General features: G+C 40.5%; 1 protein-coding gene across 9 annotated transcripts in view; it reads left to right on the forward strand.

The window, feature by feature from the left end:
• Positions 1–25,140, forward strand: part of GABRA1 (gamma-aminobutyric acid type A receptor subunit alpha1) — a 103,641-nt gene that overhangs the window by 38,794 nt on the left and 39,707 nt on the right. For 8 of the 9 annotated variants that reach the window (XM_039483584.1, XM_039483587.1, XM_039483582.1 and 5 more), the window contains 2 exons: positions 10,543–10,613; positions 14,613–14,725. In XM_039483584.1, coding sequence (XP_039339518.1) covers positions 10,558–10,613; positions 14,613–14,725 — 169 coding nt within the window. In that variant the 5' untranslated portion in view covers positions 10,543–10,557. Of the gene's footprint in view, positions 1–8,073; positions 8,420–10,542; positions 10,614–14,612; positions 14,726–25,140 lie in introns of those variants that run through there. The other variant, XM_039483588.1, reaches the window with a different exon arrangement.

Consider the following 25,140-nt stretch of genomic DNA (forward strand, 5'->3'; position numbering starts at 1 on the left):
ATGACCATGTACAGTGTGTGCAAAATTGCCTTGGGATTAACACCCCCATTGAACAGCTTGATCCACACCTAACTGCTTCAGCAGCAGTCATACGGCTCATGTGTCATGTTGGTAGATACATACATCCAAATATAAAACACAAAACATTCAAGTTTTTCCAAGGATCTCAAAATGTTTTACATACTTTATGTAATTACTGAATAACACCCTTATGAAAACCCTAGTCATGCAGTCTGTACTCAGTCAAAATTGCCACTGAAGTCTAAGGGAGTTTGGCTGAGTACAGATCGCAGGTTGTATTATATCCATTTACACATGAGCATACTGAGGCACAGAGAATTTAAATGATGTGCACATAGCAAGCCAGTAGGAAAGCTAGGGTTCCAATTCAGCAAACCATCCCTATTGAGCAATGCACCTAAATCTTGTACTTCAAGAGCATTATTAAATTCAATTCAAATTAATGGGATTTCATCATGTGCTTAAGTACTTTTCTGAATAGGGATCTATTTAAACACGTTTCAATGTTTTGCTGAAGTGAGGCCCAAGAATCTTGACTCAACTCATCTGGCAAAGCCAGAGATAATGCTGATAACAGGGAAAGGGAACAAAAATTTTCAACATAAAACTAAAAATGAAACTAAAGAAAACAACCAACCAAACACAACACAATGAGAGTAACAGTTGAGGCCATTCACATTTTCTGGATAATCTGGTATTTAGCATGTATAACATGTACACAAGTACACTGACAGATTTTCATCAGATTTGTTTTCTGTTTCCCTGTTCCAGTCACCACTCACTTTCCATCATATTTTCATACTCAGTTATTTCATTTATAACTGAAGTGGCAAGCAATGGACGCTTACTAATGCACTAACCATGCTGCTGCAAGATAATTTAAAAAAAAAAAAAAGAAAAAACAAACTCAGCAGATTTGGAATCCCCTAGCACAGTTCCCATTCAAATTGGTTTCATCCTATCAGATTCTAGGAAGGTTATAATCAAAGATAGATGTAATTGTAGATGTAAATGTGAATGCACATGATGCCCCTGAAGGTCAGTAGGAAAGAGTACAATTAGTATGGGCTCACAGGTTGGTACACTCAACGACCAATCACAATATCAAAATTTGAATCCCAAAATGGATCTCTCAGTTCATGAGCAGGGCAGGGTGTCTGGAGTGCTGTGGAAACCACTGTGCCATTTCCTGAGTGTGGATGAATGACACCCACTTGTCATTAAACACTGGCATTAACAGGGTGCTGAAGGTAATTCAGTTCAGCTATTCTGCATGGACAATAGTTGTGGTAGTCAAGCTTGGGTGCAGAAAGGTTAGTTTATATAAAGGGATTATATAAAGGCTTTGGAAAGGTCCAGGCTTCAGATGTCAAGTTTTCACCTCATCAGCAGGGTTGGGTGGAGCACAGAACATACTGCTATATGGTGGAGATATGACATTAAGGAAAATCCAGTTATTGCCAAAAATAGAGAAAATGAAAAAAACATTTGAAATAGACCTGCCTCATGTTTCATCAATCGCCACCATCACAAAAGCTTACAGAAAGTTGGGCTACATAGTTACAAGGGTTTTTGTTTTTAATACCCCTTTCTTGTCTTTTAAAGCCTCACATGCCCTTGGTCAAGAAATTGATTCTTTTTCTGTATTGCTATATATAGAGTCTAAACTTTCTTTACAAAATGGATTCTAATACCTTTCTGCCATTATGACATCAGTCATGAAGTGTTGTTAGCACCTATGATCGCAACCTACATTTTCAGTTTCACAAACTTCATTTGGTGATGGTATTTGAAAATAGCAATCTTCACCTTCAAGCCAAGGTATAAATACATTTCACTGTATTTTAAGATGCTTGTATAAATTCACAAGTGAAAGTTTACAGTAGGTTGGCAAACTGTATCAGGGCATATTAGCATTAGGTAATCAATTATCTTTTCAAGGTTCTTGGCATCAGTTAGTTCTTCAGTTCTTTGTCCCAGACTGTGTCAATTTCAGTCTTTCAACATGTACCGAGAAAGAATGTTTATTTTTCTTTAATGGTACCTAGTATCTCAAATCCAAATGACTCTTTGAGAACAATGAAACTTATTTTCAAAGATCCTCATCGGGATTTTCCAACCAAGTCTTCTTCCATTTCTACTCATTTATTTTAAGGTGGGAAAAAAGAAAAAAAAAAGAAAAAAAAAGAAAAAGTGGCATCATTTATGTGTACTCCTGGCTGATATCACCAACTTCAAAAATGTTAGGTGTCAAGAGATACTCACTCATGCCTTTTCTGCAGTTGTAAATTGAAGTAAAAAAGCAATCAAAATAACCGAATTTCCCTAAGTCTGTGAAGGGAGGGTAGACACACTTCTATATATTTATGGAGCACATTAAATTAAAAAAAACAAATCTTAGTTATATATCTACAAAACAGTTGTTTAATCACATAAGCAAGACTTGTAGCTAACAGAGATCAAAGCTTTGGAACAGATGGATATTTGTTTTAATTCTTTATCTGATCTGCTGTTTGAGTTAAATTCTACTAGAGCAATTCTCCTGGAGCATTTCAGTCATTTTACATACATATGTGTACACACACACAATATATATATATATAGTGTGTGATGGGAAAATTACTATATTAATAAGGTGAACAAACACACTATTGAAAAACATTTGACAGTCTGACCTGTCAATGTATATAAAATATATTTTGTATGTAGAGATCATTAGCCAGATTTAGGCAGATAAATAGGTGGACAGATTATGAAAAATGTTCCACACCCAGGCATTCACTTTGACAACAATATGAGATGATGTGTGTGGAGCAATTTTGAAAATCGGGCTCTGTGTTAATTTTAATACACTCTTTTAGTTGTTTTTGAACATTCCATTGAAAGTAAGATGTCACTGGTCTAACTTTACTACTACTGCCATTTTGCTCTAATATGCAACTTTCCATGCACAAAGCACAAACATTATCTAATCAATCCTTCAGCAAGATGTTACAGTTGATCTTTTTAGATTTTTTTAAAAAGCATTTAACTACAGCAATAGCTCATCATCTGAATGATTGAACCATTCTTTTTGAAAATTTGCCCAACTCATAATCTGGCTAGAAAATAATGAATAACATAGGTCTTCCTGACATCTTCATTTTCCAAATGTGAACTGTATATCTATGCAGTGAGATGCATAGCTAATAGTTAACAACTTGGAGACATTAAGATCCAAATCCAATTCTCCTTATTCACGTGAGAAACCCACTGAAGATCAATATCAGCTGGACCTAAATGGTATTAGTTATACATTTAGGCTAAGATTTTCAAAGGCACTTAAGAAAGTTAGGCATTCAACTTCAATGAGAGTTGAGTAACTAACTCTCAGACTGCTTTGAAAATCCTAGCCACAGGATCTCATCCAAAACTTGCTGAAGTCAATGGAAAACTTCCATTAGCCTCATTGGGCTTCGGAACAGGCTCTTCAGACCAGAGCATTCAGAATAGTAAGAGATCTGTCTCTCTCACTTACCCCTCCATCTTTGAAAATACATCCCTTTTGGTAAGAAGAACCTAACAAGGAGCCAATTCCTGTGCAAAACATTCTTTAAAAATCTAGAAATATCAGTTTACAATTTTTCTCAAAAGCATGTAATAAACCAGTCTCTTTCACTAAACCCAAATATTTTCCATCACTTCCTATTGACTGAAATAAGGGCTGTGCTAACAGGCTTTAAAAGAAAATGGGAAAATCTGGGCTACATATTTCACTGATGGGCTGGAATCTCAGCCACACAGGAAAAATGAATGGTTTTGTCCTACATTTTTAAGAGAAAGAATTAAAGAGATAATGTGCTGCTTCCTATTTTAGGTCAATATCTTCACCCAGGGAGAACTCCAAAACCTTGTCATCCTTTAGTGTACAGCATTTATACCAGTGGAGGAATGGACCATTCCATATAGCCTTGGGTGCTCAACTAAAATAAAAACAAAACACTTTTCTTTTATATCCCAATGCAAGTAAACTGAGAAAAGGGTTTTAGCAGTTGCTCTTCCAGTGTTGCCAGTGGAGCTCTACACATTTGCAGTAGATTATAACTCAAATACACTACAGATGAAATTTTGGCATGCTATATATTCCCTCTGGGTGTAATACTATAGTCACCAAATTTCTTCAAAATTGATTCAGTCATGTATTTGAATGAGGAAAAGAAATGAAATAGTGAAGCAATGTACGACGTCTGTTTATTTCTGCAATTTTGCAATGATCAACTGGGAAAGAAAAGAAGGCCTAGTGTTAAAAATATATTTCTATTTGCAATATTATCTTCAATTAGATGGCTTTTTTGTTATTGTACAAATATAACTCTTTATGCACAGGGCTGGGATTTTCAGTTCCATGCAAGGGATGCAGAGCCATATATCTTCTTCAGATTTTAATGGAATGTATGGGACTAAAGCCCCTGCACTGTTTCAAAGTTTCAACTAAGGGGCCTTGTAACTGGGACCAGACTCACCACCACTGGCACCTCCTGCTGGTTGCTCCAGGAATTAGCTCTTGTCAGCTGTGGAGTGCCCTCTGCGTGTAGTGTCTCGCCTGTTGTCTGCTCTGCTAATTTGGGAACAGCCTTGTTCCCTGCTCAGCGGTGTCCACTTCAGGACACTGCCATCCAGCAGCACCCACTACTCCATTCTCACTCCCTTCTGGGGGGGTGAGGGTTAATGGCAGTCCTTCGTCTTGCCCCTGCCTCAGTGGCCAACCACAATCCCAAAGTCTAGTCCCTCACCTCAGGGCAAATTGCAGTCTGTCTCAGCCACACTCCTCCATGGCCAGGTGCAGTACAAGCGGGAGAAGGGGAGGACCCAGGCCCACCCGCTACTCTGGATCCCAACCAAGGGACCCTCTAGTGGCAGCCGCTCTATGCCCTCCTTCTCTCCCCTCTTGTCCATCTATCTTCCCTGGGCCACTTCCCCTTTGGCCTCATGCACCTTCTCGACCTTTTTTAGCAGGGGCCACAGCCTGGCAGGTAACTGGGGCTGGAGCTCTACTCTGCTCCCCAAAGACTGCCCAGTACTGCTCTGTCCGAGGTGCTACCTCCTTACCTCAGGAGCCAGCCCTCCTCCTCCTTTGCTAGGCAGCCTTTATATAGAGCCCAGCCCGGTCCTGACTGGCTGCCTCTTTCTTTGCCCTAATTGGCTCTCCACAGGCCTTTGCTGATTGGCTGCTGGTCTGCTCGGCCTCTCTGGCCTTTTCCAGCCCTTTTTCTCATGGAGTGGGGCAGCTGCCCCACTACAGTCCTATTTTAAATACTTCTCAGCCAAAACTCTCTAATCCTTCACTGCAAAATTAAGGATTGCTGAATTAGGCCATAAATGCACAGGTGATTATATCAATCAATAGCAGGAAAAGTTTGAAATGCAATGCATTTGGAAACTATATTTTGCCATGAAATAAGATGTGAGTGGTTCCATACCAGCCATTGATATAATATATCTGTTTAGTGCTGACTGTGACCCAGTGTGTCTCTCCATTTAACAATTCCTTGAATTTCTTTAGATAGTTTAGGCACTGTGGCCAACCTTGAACCAAAATGAGATGAATTGAAATGGAAACATGGAGAAAAAAAGCCAAGAATGCAACAATGAATGCTGATCTTTACAAATTTTCTGTATCTAGATATCTTTTGGCTACTTCATGCAGATAATAATAAATGTGAGAGCCCCTGGGCTAAACTAAATAGACTTTCTCAAACAAAATTCCTAATTCTGTTGGGTTTAGGTCAAACATTTATGCACTTAAACTATAATAACTTCTTCTCCAACATTTTTACAGCACCTTAACACCTTGAAAGTCATTGCCAGCATCCTCTATGAATAGCATTGTTCTGAAATCCTTCATATTCTGTTGCAGAAACAAACAAACAAGGCAATATATAGTGGGGGGATATGTATTGTGTGAAGAATGTTATACAATGTGAGGCTTGAAAAAGTACCTTTACAGAAAGATTGGGGTTTATCCAGGGACTACTGTCACAATAGGGATTTTAATTTCAGTGGGAGCAGGATCATGTTCCATGATGAAGTGCAAAAATACCCTTGGTGATCACACGAGAAAAGAACATGAGCAAAATTTGTCTTACATAAAATGTGTGACTGTGACATAATATTGCATAATATGTCCCTTGCATCTCCCCCTCCCCCTCTAATTTAAAACTAAGGGGTCATTTAACCCTTACACTAAATATGGGTAACCCTAGAGAAAGCCCATGGTAATTAATTGTGGTGGGCATACACGTGCAATATTACAGGAGGTTGGAGCTACTGAGATATGTAAAAAGCATGGTAGACAACTTCTACAGCAGATGTGATTGGGTCATACTCTCTGAAAGTGTATTGAAATCTCATCAACTCTGGTGTGTCCAACTTCCCCAATTGGCTTCTCCACACAAGCAGCGCACACTCGCTGGTCTGCCCCAGTCTACTGATGTAGGAGGGGAAAGTTAATTATTTTAGATTTAAAGTGATGCTAACCTTTGGGATTACCCACAAAACAGATGGGCCACCGTGGGTTGTGGTAATTTTTCTCATCTCTAATAAACTTCAGGTCTGAGGAGTTTTCTTTGCCTTCAGATATCAGTTCTGATGAAAAGTACTTCAGGACTTCTGGTGGCCAGCAATGCATTCATGCCCTACCAAAGCCCCTGTAGTGTCCAGAAAACCTGCAGCCACTGCTATGAGACTGCCATGCTCCAAGACTGGAAACCTCATTGATTTAAAAAGGGACCAAAAAGGTAGCTTTTTAGGTGACCCCATTTCCCAGGCGTGCAGCAGGTTGATCTAAGAAGATGCTAATGCTAGTTATTGAGCAGGGCACTAATCAGCCTTAGGACTTCTCCACACAGTTTACTGTATCGATGCCAAACACAGTGTTCAGTGAGGTCCTGGGCAGGACCACGGAGAGCTCCTAGTGCTTTGGGACTGAATAGACAGCTCCTACCACCTATTGAGATAGGTACCCTGTAAGCCCTCTCCTGCATCACACAGCGCCTGTCCCTTGTTCCTAAGCAAACCCATTCCATTCATAAAATCTAAAGATGAGCCCCACACTCCGTTCTGGGAGCAGAGGGATGTATATATAGACTCACGCGCGCAATCTTTCCTGGGGTATTATTGTGCCTTATTGGTCGCCTGATTTTGTTATTATTTTGCTGGGCTGTAAGAGATGCATCCTAAAACAATGACATTAAAGACAGTGGGGTGGGGCTTGGTGGGCAGGAGATATTTGTTCTAATTGATATAAAATAATCTCATTTTAGCAGTGTTTATGGAAAATGGCACAGTCTGGAAACAGAACGGGATCCAGATTTCCCCACCCCCCACCTCTATCTACACACACACACACACACACACACACACACACACACACACACACACACGAGTTTCCATACACGGCTACTCCCCCACCCCCAGAAACAGCCCTTAAATATGTTTCCCTCCATGTCGTCAACAGCAAAGACCACTCTAGACAAACATGTCACCTACCATTAAATGTGCATAAAGGGCTGGAACACCCCCCACCCCAAGGCTTTAAACTGATTTCCTACGGGTTTCATCTACAATGCATATTACTTTGGTTTAATTGGCAACGCAATGCATTTCTTTGTACGTATCTGCACCTACATCTACCTATGCCTGTATACATATATATGGACACACGAACACATTATGCTGCCTCCTCGATATTTCCTAGCTCGCCTTCATTCATATTTATGGAGCTATTAAATATTTGATCAAAGGTGGAATGCTAACGCAGATCGGTTGTATTTTTAATGCACGCGCCTTAAAATAGGGTGTTTTGTAAATTGCAAGTGTCAAAAGATTCCAAGTGTAATCTCCCAGCCCCCAACCGTACACCCTCCCCGCGAAAATAATAATAATGCTGCAGATTGTAGAAGGATTTGAGTCTGCAGCCAGAGAGAAAGGGATTAGGGCGAGAGCACTGGAAGTTAAATTGTGCTGCATATAAAAAAATGGGCGGATTGGTCTCTAGATGAGAGCTTGGTACCACCTTCCTTTCTAAAATAAAATCTCTCTGGCATGAAGTCACAGCCTATTTCACATCCGGTTTACCCTGGGACGTATTACTACTGTCTTGGTAAAGAGAAAGCTTTTGTTGTGTAGCTGCGGTCTGAATATTGGGAAAAGAAATTTGGGTGTTAAATCTTTAACACCGAAGCACCGGCAGAATCCATGATGGCTGAGACCGAATGACTGAGAAGCAGAGCCGGGGAAAGCAGCACAGCCTCAGCCGCTCTAAAGGCTCCTTACCTTCACGCAGCCCTGATTTCTTGAGCGATTTTCTCTGGCAGACTTTTTCAGTCATTCTGCGAACCTGTGCCCAGAGGGGCTCTAGGTAAGAGCTGCTTATTTATCGCTAACAGATCTTTGATCGCTCGGGTTTTTCTAGAATCACATCTATGTATATAGATGACCAATTTTTTCCCCCTAGCAGGTGCATTTCAATCCCTTTCCCCCCATCTCCGTCCCCTACCCCAGGTTGAGAATCCGCAGCGATCGGTGGGCATTTTTACACGAATCGATTTGAAAATAGTCCCTTAGAAAAAATATTTTTCGGGGGTTGGGGGAGGATGACTTTCTCAGGGAGAGGTGGGGAAAATACAAAAGTTGAAATGCAGGAAGGAAAACATGTCTAGATCTGAGCCTCAGAACAAGGCAAATCTCTCAGCATGGATCGAGAAAGGCATTAAAATGCATCTTTTTCCAATGGATGCTACTAAAATGATCAGAGAGGTGTGAGTCTTTCTCCCATTTTGAATAGGAAAACTGAAGAACATTTAAAATAATATCTGGGATGGGGGTGGGCAGGTGAGATTGGGGGAACTGGAATCACCTAATGCTCCTTTAAACTGTATGTTTGCATTTGCTTTTTTTAGGCTGATAGAAACTTTACTTCTCCAGCAATTATAATGTCTCTATGGTTTTATTTAAGGGGGGGGGTGGTGGTGGTTGGGAGAGCCCATCTGATCAAAGAAGGTAGTTGAGATTGATTCATTTTTGTTACAGGAGGAGCCTTTTGCAAAAACAAAAGTTAACAGTAATAGGAGATGGTGGTTTTGAGACTACAGATGTTATCTTTATATTATAAGCGACATGATAATAGTGCAATTTAAAATGATGAGCTCTATGGTTGTTTTCATGTTACATCCAACTCACCTGTATCGCATCCACCTAGATTAGCTCAAACCCACTGAATGTTTACCTTCTGATCATTTCATTATAAACACATTAATTGTATTTCATTGCTCATCTGATGCTCTGTAATGGTATTTTATTGATTTAGATTGTCCCTGAGAGTGTGCAATGAATTGGGGTAGATTTATTTAAAGGTACAACAACAGGAAAATGGAGAGTGCTTCATTTTCTCAGACGTTTTAAATATTCCAATTCATTCCTCATTTTGACTCTTAGGGGAAAATAGAGGTTTTAGATTTTTTCTTTTTTAAAATTCATGAACACTGGAAAGTTCCTGGATTCCAGCACACAAAAATATAGAGAGAGACCTGCAGCAGCATCTAGCCAGCCATTTAAATGTTGAACATTGATTCCACAAATACCAGCAAAGTTTGTTTTTAGGCTTACTGGGAAAAAAATGTAGGGTCTGCTTACTTTTTACTTTAATTACAATCTGTTTGGATTAAATCCTGGGATAATAAATAAATAAATCAGGAGCCATTTGGAGAGGCAGGAAAAAAGACTGTTTACGCGGAAACATTTCCTAGCATCAGCCAGTGAGAATGGCTAGAGATTTAGAAGATGGTATGTAGGCAATCAGCACATGGTTTGATTAATAAAGTGTGTCCTTTAGCCTGACGGAAGTATTAGTGTGCATACTTAGCAGCAGATCGCAGAATGAGACTCCAAACATTACACTAGTTACACAATGATGCTTCAGTAAACAAGAGACTAGAAACAGGAATGTCTCTGAAGAAAGTTGATTCCATAATACCCAGGTAAAGCACTTATAACCAGGGACACTCTACTCCATTCAGTCACTAGCAGAGATCCTAAATAGCACATCTGCACTCAAGTAGGTAAAAAAAAAAAGGCAAGAAACAAGCAATTGTATTTGGTTATTCACAATATCATGAAAAACCTCAACATTGTTAACACAGGAGGATACTGAACAATGGCCTTTTAAACTTATTCTGGGGCTAAGCACTTTAATGCAGTAATCCATATTCTTTTTAAAGCTGAAAAGTAATATAAACAAGATTAAAAACCGATTGCAGTGTGTGTTTAAATAAACACTAATATTTCCAAGTCCAAAAAAGGAAGGCAAAGAGATGAATGGATGGGACACCATTTTTGTTTTTACTCTGAATGACGTGCTATAGCACTGTGAGGTCATTGACTGACATCAAATTATTTAGCTAAAGTTACTTGAGTCCTGTTGTGTTTTCCAAAATGACTGTTTTAATGCAAGGGTTGTTGATTGTTATTTATTTTCCTTTCCAGCTTTCAGAGCCCATCATGAAGAGCTGTCTTTGGGCCTGGACCCTGCTTTTGAATACACTGTCTGGAAGAAGGTGGGGGGAAATATTTTAAACGTTTTTGTTTGTTTGTTTGTTTTATAAAAATAGACATTTGGAACCTTTACTTTGTTATAAGGGCATAAGAAACAACTATCACATGGACTAGACTCTATTAAGTGTAATGGGGGAAGTTAATCCTTGTTCAAATCCCAGCTAAATCTAAATAATGAAGAGTGAAAGTAAACTATAATTTGTTTGCTTAACCTCTTTATGCTAAAATTAAGAAAGTCTTCAGCAGAAGCTATTTGAGCCATATTAAAGCTAAATTATCAATTAAATACATAGAAAATAATGTTGTCCCTTCTACTCAAAGATAAAGAGTATGAGAGTTTATTCTATATTTCAGTTGTGACTGTGAACCAGATAGAAAGGGAAGTGTAATGAAGGCATTTTATTTCAGTGTTCTGGGCCAAATCCTGCTTTCACTGGAATCAGTGTCGAAACTCCCATTGGATTCTGGACTGGGTCCTAATTAGTTAAAAAAAAAAGTGTTGGTTCCTCCAAATCTTTACTCATGAAACTAGCCCTTGCTAAGTGGCAAAGAAGGCTTATATGCCTAAAAATTTGCAGGATCAGGCCTCACCACAAAACCTTGGGTTTGAAAGTCCATGCTGTTTAATCTTTATGTTAAAAAAAAAAACTTTGTGTAGAGTTAGCATTAGTATTAGTACCATTCATGATCATACAATAATCTTATTTGATTATTAAACCTATGGGCTAAACCTGAGTATACTTGAAAAGAAAAGTACAATCCAAACTTCACTGGAGGGGGGAACTCAAAGATATATTTTATTGTATTTTAAAACATTAACATCCTATCTATTATCCTACCTAATGAATAACCGTCATTAAAGATATATTTTTCCCACTGTCAATGATAAGCCTTAGAAAATATTTTGTACACAGATTTCTATAATGTCTTCATTAACGTCTTTTATTCAGCAGCTCTAGAGAAATTTATCTCATGACCAACCAGAAAAGCTTACATAGATACAAGAGGATAAAAAGGTCTATTTTGCATGAGTGTTTCTTCTAAAAAATAGAGATGTAAACAGTGTATGTATACAGTTTAATATATGTGTTGAACAAACAAGAAATATTTTAAAAAAAACCACCCTTATTTAAAAATCTGTCTGAAAGGTGAGAATTTAAAGTATTCTTTGGGTATTTCATTTTGTTTTTTCATTTGCTGGAGTATTTTGTGAAATTATGTTTCACTGGAAATATATTAATTGTGTATATTCTAAAGTAAGAATTAAAATTCATTTGACTGCTTTTGAAAAATTATATGAGGTGTCACTATTATAATGACCTGTAGATGGAGTTAGTGTACAATGTTTTATTGTACAGTGGTTTAATATGAAACCACCAGTCACATACAGTATCTTTGATATTTTTCTTCAAAATATACATACCCCACATTAAATATATCTGTTTATGAAGTCATTTTATCCAAAACAACTTCACTTGCCTTTAATACTAGATTTTTGTTAATTCCTTGGCAAGTATAGTATTCTAATTAAATAATTTTTCTCTTATGTGGAAAGATTGCAGGTTTTCAATCAGATGGTTCTGTTCACAGAAAATAAAAATCAATGTTGGATCTATTTTACCAATAATGGTTTTCTGAGTTTGGATAATCTACAGTGGAAAAAAATCACTGTTACTTGGAATTTATAATGTATTATCTGTTACACTTGTGCAAACTGCTCATGTTATACTGGTATGTCAGTTAATTAAAACCAAAACACCACCCAACCCATTTGCTATTGGAAAAATAATGTGAAGAATAGATAAGTGTACTTAAAATTCCACACCCAGAAACACAATTAATGACATAATTATGTTTTATGACATCCTCTCAGATTACATTGCCACTTGTCCATCACTCTTTCCCCTCCTTTACCCCAGGGATACACATTTATTTATTCTCATCAGCCTTACAAAAGTGAACTTTCTTCTACCTTAATCATGATAACCTTCTGCTCTCCTTGAGATATGTATGCACAGCAGTTTGTTTACTGACAATGAATGTTTATATAGAATTTAATCCAGAGAAGAGTCCTGTACCACAGCTCTATGTAATGCATTTGGGAATGGATCCTTTAACATATAATGCATATGGGAAAAGAGTGTAATACACCAGCTTAATTTGCTAATTAAAATATAAGTAACATCTGAAAAGATGTCTGAAAATATTTACATCTATCACATATAATTTAAATTATCAATTTAAAAAGGAACCCCATCAAACTAGAAATATTTTATGTTTATGGTAGCTGTTTATGGTAGCTGAAAGGAAACGTGCTAGAATCTACTAATAATTTTTCAATGGGAAAGGTATTTGTCATTTTATTCAATTAATTAAAAACAGAACTATAGATATCTTTGTTTACACATTCCTAGTAATAAAAGGAATTATATGGAGTTCCAAACAACACATGAAATAAAATGGTGGTTAAAACCCTCTGAATACAGGCTCTGTTAGTTGTTTGAATCTGTAGTTTCCTTTATTCAAAACCTCTTTGGAAATTAACATAACAGTGGTTTTTCTGTCCCATGGAACAAGTAATGCAAACAAAGTAATTTTTATGCATGTGGGATCTACAGACAAGACTAAATTGATGCGGTTAAAGGAAATAATAGTTTTTTTTTATAATTTGATCTTTTAAATAACCATTACTTCCTTATAAAACAATCCAGGCTGGTTAGAACAACTAGGGCCGGCAGAATGCTGACCCCCTTTATTAATGCCCATTAATGCCAATTAATGCTGAACAAGAGTGTAATAGTTTTCAGCAAGATGATATCACCCTACAAAAGGTGTTCTGCAGCTGCATCATATTGGTTACCTGATTCAGTAATAATGTATGTGACAAAATTATGTACCGGAAAGGAATTTGGGTTCAAGGGCCAAATCCCTCTGGCTGGACACATGGTAATGTTTCCCATGGTAATGGATGGAGTGAGGATTACAAGATTTGGCTTCAAGGCAACCATAATAGATGATTCAGGAGAATTAGCCATGGCCTGTATTTGGCAAGGACTTTAGGTAGTTAAGAGACTGATTCTGACCTCATTTACACTTGTTTAAAACCACAGTAACTCCATTGACTACAATATACTTCATCCTGATGTACCCCAGTTTAAGTGAGAATACAATAATCAAGTTCAAAGACTTTGATTCTGCCATTCTTATTCAGACAAAACCTTCCACTGACTTCAGTGGGACTTCTGTCAGAATTAGGACTGCAGCACTAGGAACCTGGGAGGGAAGGTTTACAGAAAAAGGTTTCCTTGTCGACACATAGCTTGATTACGCACTTGCATGGAATAATTGTAATTCTTCTTCTTATATAAATCTGCTAATGGAAAAAGGAAAGCAAAAATGTACCAGCATAAGAAAGTGATAAATATGTATGTCTGTTAACAACAATTTCATCATATTAGTAAATGTTTTGTTCTGGCTTTGATCCAATAATAAGCTCCGCACAGATGTCAGTTGGGCTGCACGCATGTTTATGAAGAACGCATCTCTGTATTTTTTATTTTCTCTTTATTTTAGCAAATATTATCAGTATTGAAATTCCATTCAGTCTTTATTATGTATTTCTTTTAATCTGAGCCCTTGATAACCATTATAAATCTAACACATTATCATTTGCTGATAAATACATATGTCATTGTGGAATATAAACTGAAAAATTATAGCCATTAATGAATAATGAAGTAAGCAATAAAGGACCCAAGTTTCACGTGCTTTCTATTTGTAGAAATGAACTGGTGTTGACATAAGCTTGTATTGCAAATGTGTTCTTTAAAAAGAAAATGTTTAAGAGAAAGAACCATGTAATGCACTACAATCTGGTATTATGGAAGAGATTTTGTCTCCATAAATCAGTATAAGCAAGATTAAGCAGATTTTGGAATTATTGTTTTGTAGGGTTATTGGTAAATTGATGATTTATAATGTTAACTGCTCTCTAATTTCAGCTATGGACAAACTTCATTACAAGATGAAATTAAAGACAATACTACAGTGTTTACCAGAATACTGGATCGTCTGCTGGATGGTTATGATAACCGCCTGAGACCAGGATTGGGAGGTGTGTGATATTGTCATTTTGAAGGTTGTCCCTTAGAGCAAAATTAAGTTTAAAGTGATTGTTTTTACATTCATATTTGTTTTGCATGTTTATACAACAGTTTTGTTATACAAGACATTTTAGTAACACATCCCTCTGTAAACACTCACACATACACACCTTTTAAATTATGACAAACTATGTGGTTCTCAGTTCAACAAAACATTCACTGAATTTTGCATGAATGAGAAACAAAAAATTTGGCCCAGGACTTGACTAACTTCAATGCACTATATATCAGGCCCATAAAAGCCTGATCTCTTAAGGCAAACAAACAAACTCCCTTTGATTTCAGTCATAACAGAATGCCTAAGGGCTAGATTCTGCCACCCATATTCATACAAATGTCTCAGTAAAGTTTATAGGGTTTTGGCTAGGTAAGGATATCAAGATTTGGCCCACCAGTCTTTGTCTCTGTAGTTCCACAATGCCTATTATGTTTTCAGTTTAATGATCCAAATCTAAAGAAAGGGAGAAGAGTTAAACTGCCATCCTTTCTTGTATAACAGTGCTGTTAAGACTCTACATGTTTCTTTAGTAGGAAATACACTGTACTTAGAATTCACAAACAGAATAGGAAATCTGCATTCAAACTGATACTTGGTCCTGTTCTGCTATAACACACTGATCCATCATTTGGTTTTATATGTTGGCTTTTCAAGAAAAAGGTTCTAAATGTAAAGTCTAGATATAAACTTGTTCTTTGCAATGATTTTGACCTGATGACCTTTGAGATGCCACAATTTGTTTTCCTTTCCACTCTCCAGGAAAAAAATAAAATTGAATATATGTTTTCCCTCATCTATTAGTTTTCAATAGAGTTCCAAACAGAAGTATTTATTGTAAAGAACATTTTTCTATAAAAAGAATGAATATATTATCCCCTAGCCATGCAAAAAGAATCAGATATAAACAAGTATGTGCGTTCAGTTTGTGTCTGTTAATTCTTCCGTTTTACCACAGTCCTTGAACACTGGGTCAAATTCATGCGTGGCCTAATTGAGTTCAGGGATGATTATCTTTAAACTTCAAGAACCACAGAAAGCAATGGATTGTTCTATATTAAGGATTTCAAATGTAATTTTGAAGCTAATAGGCAACAAAACAAGTAATCACTTTGTCCACTTGATGTACTAATATTTTGCCAGCTTTCATGTAAATCCTTGGATTAGTCTGGAAATAAATATTCCTTTATCCTTGACTAATACCACTTTCGATTTCAGTCAACTGCTATAGTAAGTGCATATAGCATAGAAGGCAATGAGAAAGAGAATATATTATAAAACCTGATATCATATGACCTCCCCCCATTCAATACAAATATTTGTGCAAATTCTTACTTGATTTTTGCACCTACCATGAATTACTTTAAAATTTTCTAGGAGTATGAACAGAAATTGATAAAGGGAAAGAAAAAGGAAATTCACTCTTTTTCTTTGTTGAAATTGTTAATGGGATAAGATAATCTTATAATAATTTATTTAAAATGTAATTTGTCAGAGGGTGAAACAACCAGATATTGCTAGTGGGTGAACCCTAATTTGTTTGTATGCATAAGTCTATATCCTCCAGTCCTGTTTGGAAACAATGCCAGTGACTGCTGGACCTAATGGCATGAACAGCTAGGGATGATCATTCCAGTGTAACTGGGGTCTTCCACTGGTGTAGAATCAGTATAGTATCTCCTATACCAGCTGCCTACCAACTGCTGGTCCCCAGCTACTATATTAGCTCCTCTGAGTCATTGACAGCTGGGCTGAGTTTGAACAGCCCTGAGTTTGCTCCAGCTTACACTGAGAGACCAGCCTGGGACAGAGCTGGCCAGAGCTGGCCTAGGATTTGGGGAGCACAAAACTAGCATAAAGCCTTCTTTGTTCACACTTCCCTCCCATCTTCTGACTGGTGTTTTGTGTTTCTTATATATAGCCAAGGATTTGGGCTATAGTATTTATTTATTTTGATGATGTAATATTTTTTAGTTGCGGGAATATCTTAACTTCTCTACTCAAATGTATTTTTGAGAATGACTGAAGAATCCTGAAGACTATGACAAAGAAAAAAACATAAGAACATACGAATGGCCATACTGGGTCAGACCAAAGGTACATCTAGCCCAGTATCCTGTCTTCCGATAGTGGCCAGTGCCCCAGAGGGAATGAACAGAATAGGTAATGAGATCCATCCCCTGTTGCCCATTCCCAGCTTCTGGCAAACAGAGGCTAGGGGCACTATCCCTGCCCATCTTGGCTAATAACCATTGATGGACATGTCCTCCATGAATGTATCTAGTTCTTTTTTGAAACCTGTTAAAGTCTTGGCCTTCACAACATCCTCTGGCAAGGAGCTCCACAGGCTGACTGTGCATTGTTTGAAAACATTTTCAAATAAGTCCAAAATATGCTATAATTGTGGACAATAAGTTGTATGTTTCAAGCAAAAAGGAATACAGTAATACCTTCCACTGCACCACATATTCATTGGGGAGCTAGGATAAAGACCGGAGCACTGGCAGGACGTGAGTGGTAGAGCTGCTGGATTTTGTACCAGTTAGAGTTTTTTTCAGTATGTGTGGCTTCATTCCTAAGTCCCACCTTGTATTGGGAACTTTCCTTTATTAGATCTTCTTCCAGGATCTCCCTTTAATAGAAAACCTAAACAGCATATATGTTGATTTACTGTAGGATCTGGAGATTATAATGACAGTCTTGGTAAGGTCACACAGAAGGTAGAGTGTACAGCTTTGAGCACTTTGACATTTAAAAAAGGTTGATAAGTTAGAAAGAATTAAAAATATTGGAGCAGATGACCCATGAAGTTAAATCACAGTAACTGAAAATGCACATAATAGAAAAAAATGGCAGCGTGGATTTCTAAAAAGCAGCTCTATATTTTGCACCTGCAATTTCCAGGTTGTAAGTAATTGTGGTACAGAATGAAGAGAGAGAAGGTGGGTGAGTTAAAATCTTTTATTGGACCTATTTCTGTTGGTGAGAGAGACAAGCTTTCAAGCCACATAGTCATTTAGATGTCTGCCTCTCTGCAGGGGCGGCTCTACAAATTTGGCCGCCCCAAGCAATCATGCCCGGGAGGCGCCCCCGAGCCGCGGGAGCAGCGGACCTGCCGCGGGCATGACTGCGGAGGGTCCGCTGGTCGCGCGGCTCAGCTGGACCTCCCGCAGCTGCAGACGGTTCGCTGATCCGGTGGCTCCGGTTGAGCTGCCGGAGTCATGCCTGCGGGAGGTTCAGCCGAGCCGCGGGACCAGCGAACCGTCCGCAGTCATGCCTGCGGCAGGTCCGGTCGTCCCGGGGCTCCGGTGGACCTCCCGCAGGCATGACTGCGGCAGGTCCACCGGCCCAGCCTGCCGCCCCCTGGGAAAGGGCCGCCCCAGGCGGGTGCTTGCCCCGCTGGGCTCTAGAGCCGCCCCTGCCTCTCTGACATCTACAGTAAATAGCAGCAGTTGTGTCCATCCATAAATGTGGACATAAAACCAGGGCTGCCCAGAGGGGGGGGCAAGAGGGGCAATTTGCCCCAGGCCCCGAGCCCCACAGGGGCCCCCACCAGAGTTTTTCGGGGGCCCTGGAGCGGGTCCCTCACTCACTCCGGGGTACCCGGCAAACTCTTGTGCGGCCGGGCGCAGGAGCTTCTTCACTCCCGGTCATTCGCCGGCGGGGGGTCCTTCCGCTCCGGGGCGGAAGGACCCCCCGCTGGCGAATTACCGCCGAAGACGGAGCGGGACCCGCCGCCGAAGTTCAGCTCGGTCTTCGGTGGTAATTCGGCGGCGGGGGGCCCTTCCGTTCCTGGACCCTCCGCCGAAATGCCCCGAAGACCCGCGGTGGGGCCCCCGCCGACTTACCGCCGAAGACCGGGCTGCGCTTCAGCGGCGGGTCCCGCTTCGGCGGTAATTCGGCGGCGGGGGGGCCCCCGCCGCGGGTCTTCGGGGCACTTCGGCGGAGGGTCCAGGAACGGAAGGGCCCCCCACCGCCGAAGACCCCGGGCCCCCGGAATCCTCTGGGCGGCCCTGCATAAAACTACATTTGCAGTTATTTGTGCCTGGAAAAAAACTGCAAACACAAAAGGAAGATCAGGAGGGGCTATGTTCAAGATCAGCCTAGTGAATGTCTATAAGTATATGAGGGGTAATAATTTATTGGAAGCAATGGGGCAAGGAATTGCATGGAGGAGTAACAGACTGGAAAAGGGAAAATCAACTTAGACATTAGGAAAAAATGTAAGAGGGAAATCAATAAGATAATAGAATCATTTACTAAAGGAACTAGCTGAGCCCCATCATTAAACATGTTCAGAAGCAGACTAAATACAACAAATTGATTCCTATGATCCTTTCACCTGTATGGTGGAAAACAGATCAAAGGTACAGAGATAGCAATGGAAAGGAGGCAACATATGGAGTGGAAGTGGAGCCTTAAGTGCCCAGTAAACCGTCTGCCTGACCAACAAAATTTTGAGGTTCTGTGGTAATTTGAGTGGAGTGGATAAATGTCTGTGGGTAGAGACAAGGAGTAGCTGCTATAAGTGACACTAGGGAAACCTCAGATTTTCCAGGCAGAATGAATGCTCCATTAATTTCTGATCTGGGGCTAGTGAACATGGAGGTTGAGGGTGTGGGCAGCTGACAGCTTTGAACTGGGTGAGAAGGCCACAGGCTGGGAAGGGGAGACTAGGTTGGTATGCAGAGGGCCAGGCACTCTTCACAGATGCCCTGATATCTATAGGGTGACACCATATTCACCTATAGGGTTTTAGGCTGTTCCTTCCACACATGAGTGCATTCCTCCCCTGCCACTTGAGGGATTCACTGGGATCTGTGACCTTTCAGCCTGGCACAATTGTAAAAGTAACATGTCCCCTTCATAAAGTCTTCCATGGAAGAAGTATGCGAAGAAGAGTGGGTTTGACTGGAAGATCTAGCCTGATATCCCTTATGGATTCTGATCTTTGTAGTTATTACTCAAACATATATTAGCAATCCCATGTGGGTTACTGTTACTCACGTTCTATTCTATCATTACTTTAGTCTACACTTCATTATGTAGCAAAATTATTTTGTGTTTGTTTCATTCAACGGGTAAAAGTTATTTTGTTGATTACTGTTTTGAGGCTCTAATAAGAGTTATTGGGTCTAGATGATATGCTTGAGCTTCCTGAACACTAGCTGGGTATAAATTACTGTAAAACCATATATGCGGACATTGATACTACAAAGCACTCTGTGACTCTGAGAGCTCCCCTATCCTAGGACACATTATTTTCACAATGTACATGATGTCTAGAGTATAAGCAATGACAATAAACTTTCCAAATACAGTTTGATACTAATGTTATCAGTAAATATTCATGTTAGAGATCAGGGCAACCAATAGTAATTGCCTTTGGAATGAGATCTGAACTCACCCACAGTTTTGGTTTAGGCCATATCTGTGTGTGAAACACTGAGGTCCTTACTGTGGTCTCAATCTATAGATGTAAAGGCCAGAAGCGACCAGTGCGATCATCTAGTCCAATGGTGGGCAATCTGCTGGACGTGGGCCGCACACGACCCATCAGGGTAATCTGCTGGTGGGCCGCCAGACAGTTTTTTTACACTTGCACAGCCACCCACAGCTCCCAGTACCTGGGGTTCACCAATCCCAGCCAATGGGAGTTGTGGGAAGCGATGGCCAGCACATCCCTGTGGCCTGCTCTGCTTGCTGCAGCTCCCATTGGCCGGGAACAGCGAACCACGGCCACTGGGAGCTGTGGGCGGCCGTGCAAATGTAAACAGCAGATTACCATGACCGGCTGCGTGCAGCCCACAGGACAGATGTTGCCCACCACTGATCTAGTCTGACCTCCTGGCAACAGAACCTCACACATCCTTTCCTGTAAAGATCTATAACCTCTGGCTGAGTTACTGAAGTCCTCAAACAATTATTTAAAGACTTCAAGTTACACAGAATCCACCATTTACTTTAGTTTAAACCAGTAAGTGACCCATGCTGGAGAAGAAGGCAAAAAAAACCCAGGGCCTCTGTTAGTCTGACCTGAGGGAAAATTCCTTCATGACCCCAAATATGGAGATTAGTTAGACCCTGAGCATGTTGGCTAGACCCACCAGCCAGACACCTGGGAAAGAATTCACTATAGTAGCTCAGAACCTCCCCATTTACTGTCCAATCTCTGGCTATTGGAGATATTTGCTACTAGTTGTTTACTATTCTGACACTCTTACTCAAATTGAGAAGTCCAATTAAAATTATTTGATGCCACTAAATGTGAATAAGGGTGGAAGAATCCAGCCTTCTGATCCTATTCATTTCTTACTCAGATAAACTGCCATTGTCTATATCTTTCAATAAAAAAACATGCTGAGAATTATTCTGATCCTTGTCCGTCCCCATGTCCTAAAAATGCATCAATGGGTTTGATGATCTATCAATGATTTATATTTTAGTCTAAGTCACAACCTTCATTTCTCAGGGCAGGCAATGTGCCAAGGATTTGTTTGGATGCTGCAGAATGCATGTTAATCAATCTTCCCCTTCTTGAGAATAATCTTGCAATCATTCATTCTCTAGTGAATTGCGAAGTTATATTGCTGTTAAAAATATCAAAGTTACATAATTCTCCAAGGAGGTGGGACATTTTCTGTGTGTGTGTGTGTGTGTGTGTGTGTGTGTGTAGCACAGTTGGCTTATTTCCTGTTGTTTGCACAATGTTAATTTTTCATTTATTTCTCAGTTTATGATCCTATCATAAGCCCATAAAGTAATGAAATTCCTGATAAGCTAAAACCAAGCATTTTACTTCCATATCTGTTTGTGTTTGAGCCAGAAACTTATTTTACTCATTATTTTTAAGGTTTACATTGGTTTCATCTCAATATCATTAGTAAAACAACTGCTCCAGTTGCAGTTATGTTATACTGGATGATGTTTGTTTATATCTTGTGGGCCACATCCTCAACTAGTGTACACTGGTTTACACCTGGTGAGGTTCTGGTCCAATCTCTATTTACACGTGTTCTGCCATCAGACAGAGGCCCTTTTGAGTGTTATGATATCTAAGACCAGCACTGAAGTGGACAGCAAATAATGAATTACAGTTGGTTTTAATAGTTTGCTGAGCAATAATCATCTGAGCCCTAATTCTCTGGTGTGTTAAATTTCCTTTGGACTGTTCCATTGGTGCAAATGTACAGTAATTTTAATCCAGTGAGTCAAATCCTTGAAGATTCCTTTTTTTGTAATGGCATCCTCCTATGGATTAGAGCTAGCATAACAGTTCCTTCACTACCACATCCCAATTCCTGGAAGTAGGGGTTATGGTCAGGAGAATGGGGCATATCATAATATCTTTACAGACATTTGGTCTGTGGCTGCTAGAACAGTTTGTGGCCAGCAACTAAAGGTATTATAATGCTGGGGACCTTTTCAGCGATGTTTTAATGCACCATGTGGAATCTGAATCTTCTTTTGCTGCCAGCTGTTTTACCTTCAGCTCATGAGTTTTTTTGTAAGTGGTAGAGTCTGGAAGTGGGAACATTCTCAATCTAAGTTGAATACCTTTTGTAATAACCATATGCTTCTTCCAGTGGTTGAGGTTAAATTCCCTCTGTGAACTTCTTTAACATTAAGCCAAGAGCCAATTAGATGTCAAGGTAGTCCTTAAATTTATTTAAGACAATTAAATGCTTGCAGACCATGTTGATAAGGGCACAAATCCATTACAAATGTCCATTAATGAGGACATTTCACCATCTAAATGCTTTTGTCAATGGAGTCACTGTAGTATTTACATGTTACTCAATCCTGATTATAAAAGTCTTAGAATTCAAAAGACAGGAGGAAATTCAGCTACAGCTGTAATATTATGCTTTGTGTGACTAAGAATAGCTCAAGGAAATTTCAGTCTTTAGCTTCTTTAAAGAAATGTTTGAGGTTGCCTTTTCTGCTATTTAAATTCTCCGATGACTTCCTAAAAAGATGCAATAACATTGCTTGTTACATTAGCTGTGATAATGGATTACATCACAACTAATATTACCTTTTGATAATTAACCACTAAAAATGTGTGGATATTTTGAAATAAGATTTTAAATATTTAGAAGTTTTAGATATTTTCAATTAATATAAATAAAATTAATATGCACAACTATTGCTTTCTTGTCATAACTTTTGGTTTCATGTATACAGATTTTGTGCTTTGTTAATGCTACTGTTTTTATTGTTCAACATGAGTTTATTTTTGCTACTGTCCTCTCCCAGGTGCAATAAATTATGTTTATTAAAGAGTTAGTCCACCAAAGTCCAATAAAATGAAATCAGTTTGAAATTGAAGAGGGATCTCTTAAATCAATAATTTCGCTGTTATATTGTTTTACAACTTTGAAGGAATATGTGTATAATGTAAAATGTATGTGATATCCATATAATATATTTCAACATGTCAATGAACAGGATGTGGGTGGTCACACCGAGTGGTTAGAGCAAGAGTCAGTGGTCAGGAATTGGTGCCAAGGGTTAGGATCAGGTTTCCTGGGTCCTAAGCTAGGGCAGGAACTATTGCAACCATGGGCAAATGCTTTGAGCAGCTGCTCAACTGTTGCTGTTGCTGGGCTTAAGGGTCAGTCTGCTGACTCCTTCAATCAATCAGACTGTGTAGCCAATCAGGCAGCCTACTACAGGCCAGTTGCACTTGTTTCGTTGCCCAGAGATTGCCTCGGCTTCAGGCCCTGATTCCTGACACAAAGCCCTGTGACAATATCCTTTATCATGGACCTTTGATCACCTCTCTTGCACCATGTCTAATTAATCTATTTTCTCTGGGACTACTTCTAATATTCCAGACCTCTCAACAACTGACATTTTACAACTGTCATTTTATTTGAAATTTGAGAAATGTATTCTTCCTTCTTCCACATTTGGAAATCCCCCCCAAAACTCACTGGCTTGAGGTCTAGGATAGGCAATATTTGGAACTGAATATAGATTCATAGTTTTCAAGGCAGGAAGGGACCATTGTGATAATCTAATCTGACCTCCTATACCTCACAGTCCATAGAATTTCCCCAAAATAATTCCTAGAGCATATTTTTTTTAGAAAAACATCCAATCTTAATTTAAACATTGCCAGAGATGGAGACTCCACTACAGACAGACAGACAGACAGGCACACACACACACCAGGGCCACCCAGAGGATTCCGGGGGCCCGGGGTCTTTGGCGGCGGGGGGCCCTTCCGGGACCCGCCGCCGAAGTGCCCCGAAGACCCGCGGCAGGAGCCCCCCGCCACCGAATTACCGCCGAAGCAGGACCCGCCGCCGACGTGCAGCCCGGTCTTCAGCCGTAATTCGGTGGCGGGGAGCCCCCGCCGTGGGTCTTCGGGGCACTTCGGCGGCGGGTCCCGGAATGGAAGAGCCCCCCGCCGCCGAATTACCGCCGAAGACCGGGCTGCACGTCGGCGGCGGGTCCCGCTTCGGCGGTAATTCGCCAGTGGGGGGGGGGTCCTTCCGCCCCGGAGCAGAAGGACCCCCCGCCGGCGAAGACCGGGAGCGAAGAAGCTCCTGTGCCCTCTTGCCCCACCCCCTCTGGGCGGCCCTGACCCAATCCCCCCCCCCAGAACACCCACAATCCAACCCCCCCAGTCCCTGCCCCCTCCCCCAACCTCTGCCCTGACTGGCTCCAGGGCTCCCTGCCCTTTAGCCAACCCCCCCGGCCCCAGCCTCTTACCCCCGGCTCCCTCCTCGCCCGGAGCCTCAGCGCCTCGGCTGAACAAGCTGCAGCGTGTCCCCGGCGGGGCCTGAGCTCCGTCCCGCTCAGAGCCGCGTGATGAGGGGGCGGGGCTGGGAGCGCCGGGCCCAGCGGAGGGAGCAGAGCTCAGGCCGGAGCTCCCAGCCCCGCCCCCTCCCCACGCGGCACGGGGCGGAGATCAGGGGCCCCGGCTGAGACACGCCGCTTGATGTGCTAAGGCTCCAGGAGAGGGGCGGAGGCGGGAGCCTCCGCTGTTCTCTTGGGGGCCCCTGCGGAGCCCGGGGCCCGGGGCAAATTGGCCCTTTTGCCCCCCCTCTGGGCGGCCCTGACACACACACACAGAGTTTTACGTAAATTGTAGAGGTTTCTACATTATTATTAATCTTTTGTCTTCCTTAAAGGCCTATATAACTGTTCTCATGATCCAAAGGGAACCTGGCAGTAGGGATGATGAATGGATTCAAACAGCACTGTCAATAACAACTTAAACAAAAATCTAAAACATTTGTAAAATAGCTGTTTACAATATGAGGCATATATAGAACACATGAAGATGTGGTATAATGGTTTAATTGGCATTTGTTTGGAATGGCTTGCATGGCTCACTCTTGTCTATTGCACTCATGA

The sequence above is a fragment of the Mauremys reevesii genome, linkage group 8 (assembly GCF_016161935.1).
Source record: "Mauremys reevesii isolate NIE-2019 linkage group 8, ASM1616193v1, whole genome shotgun sequence".
Taxonomy (NCBI): domain Eukaryota; kingdom Metazoa; phylum Chordata; order Testudines; family Geoemydidae; genus Mauremys; species Mauremys reevesii.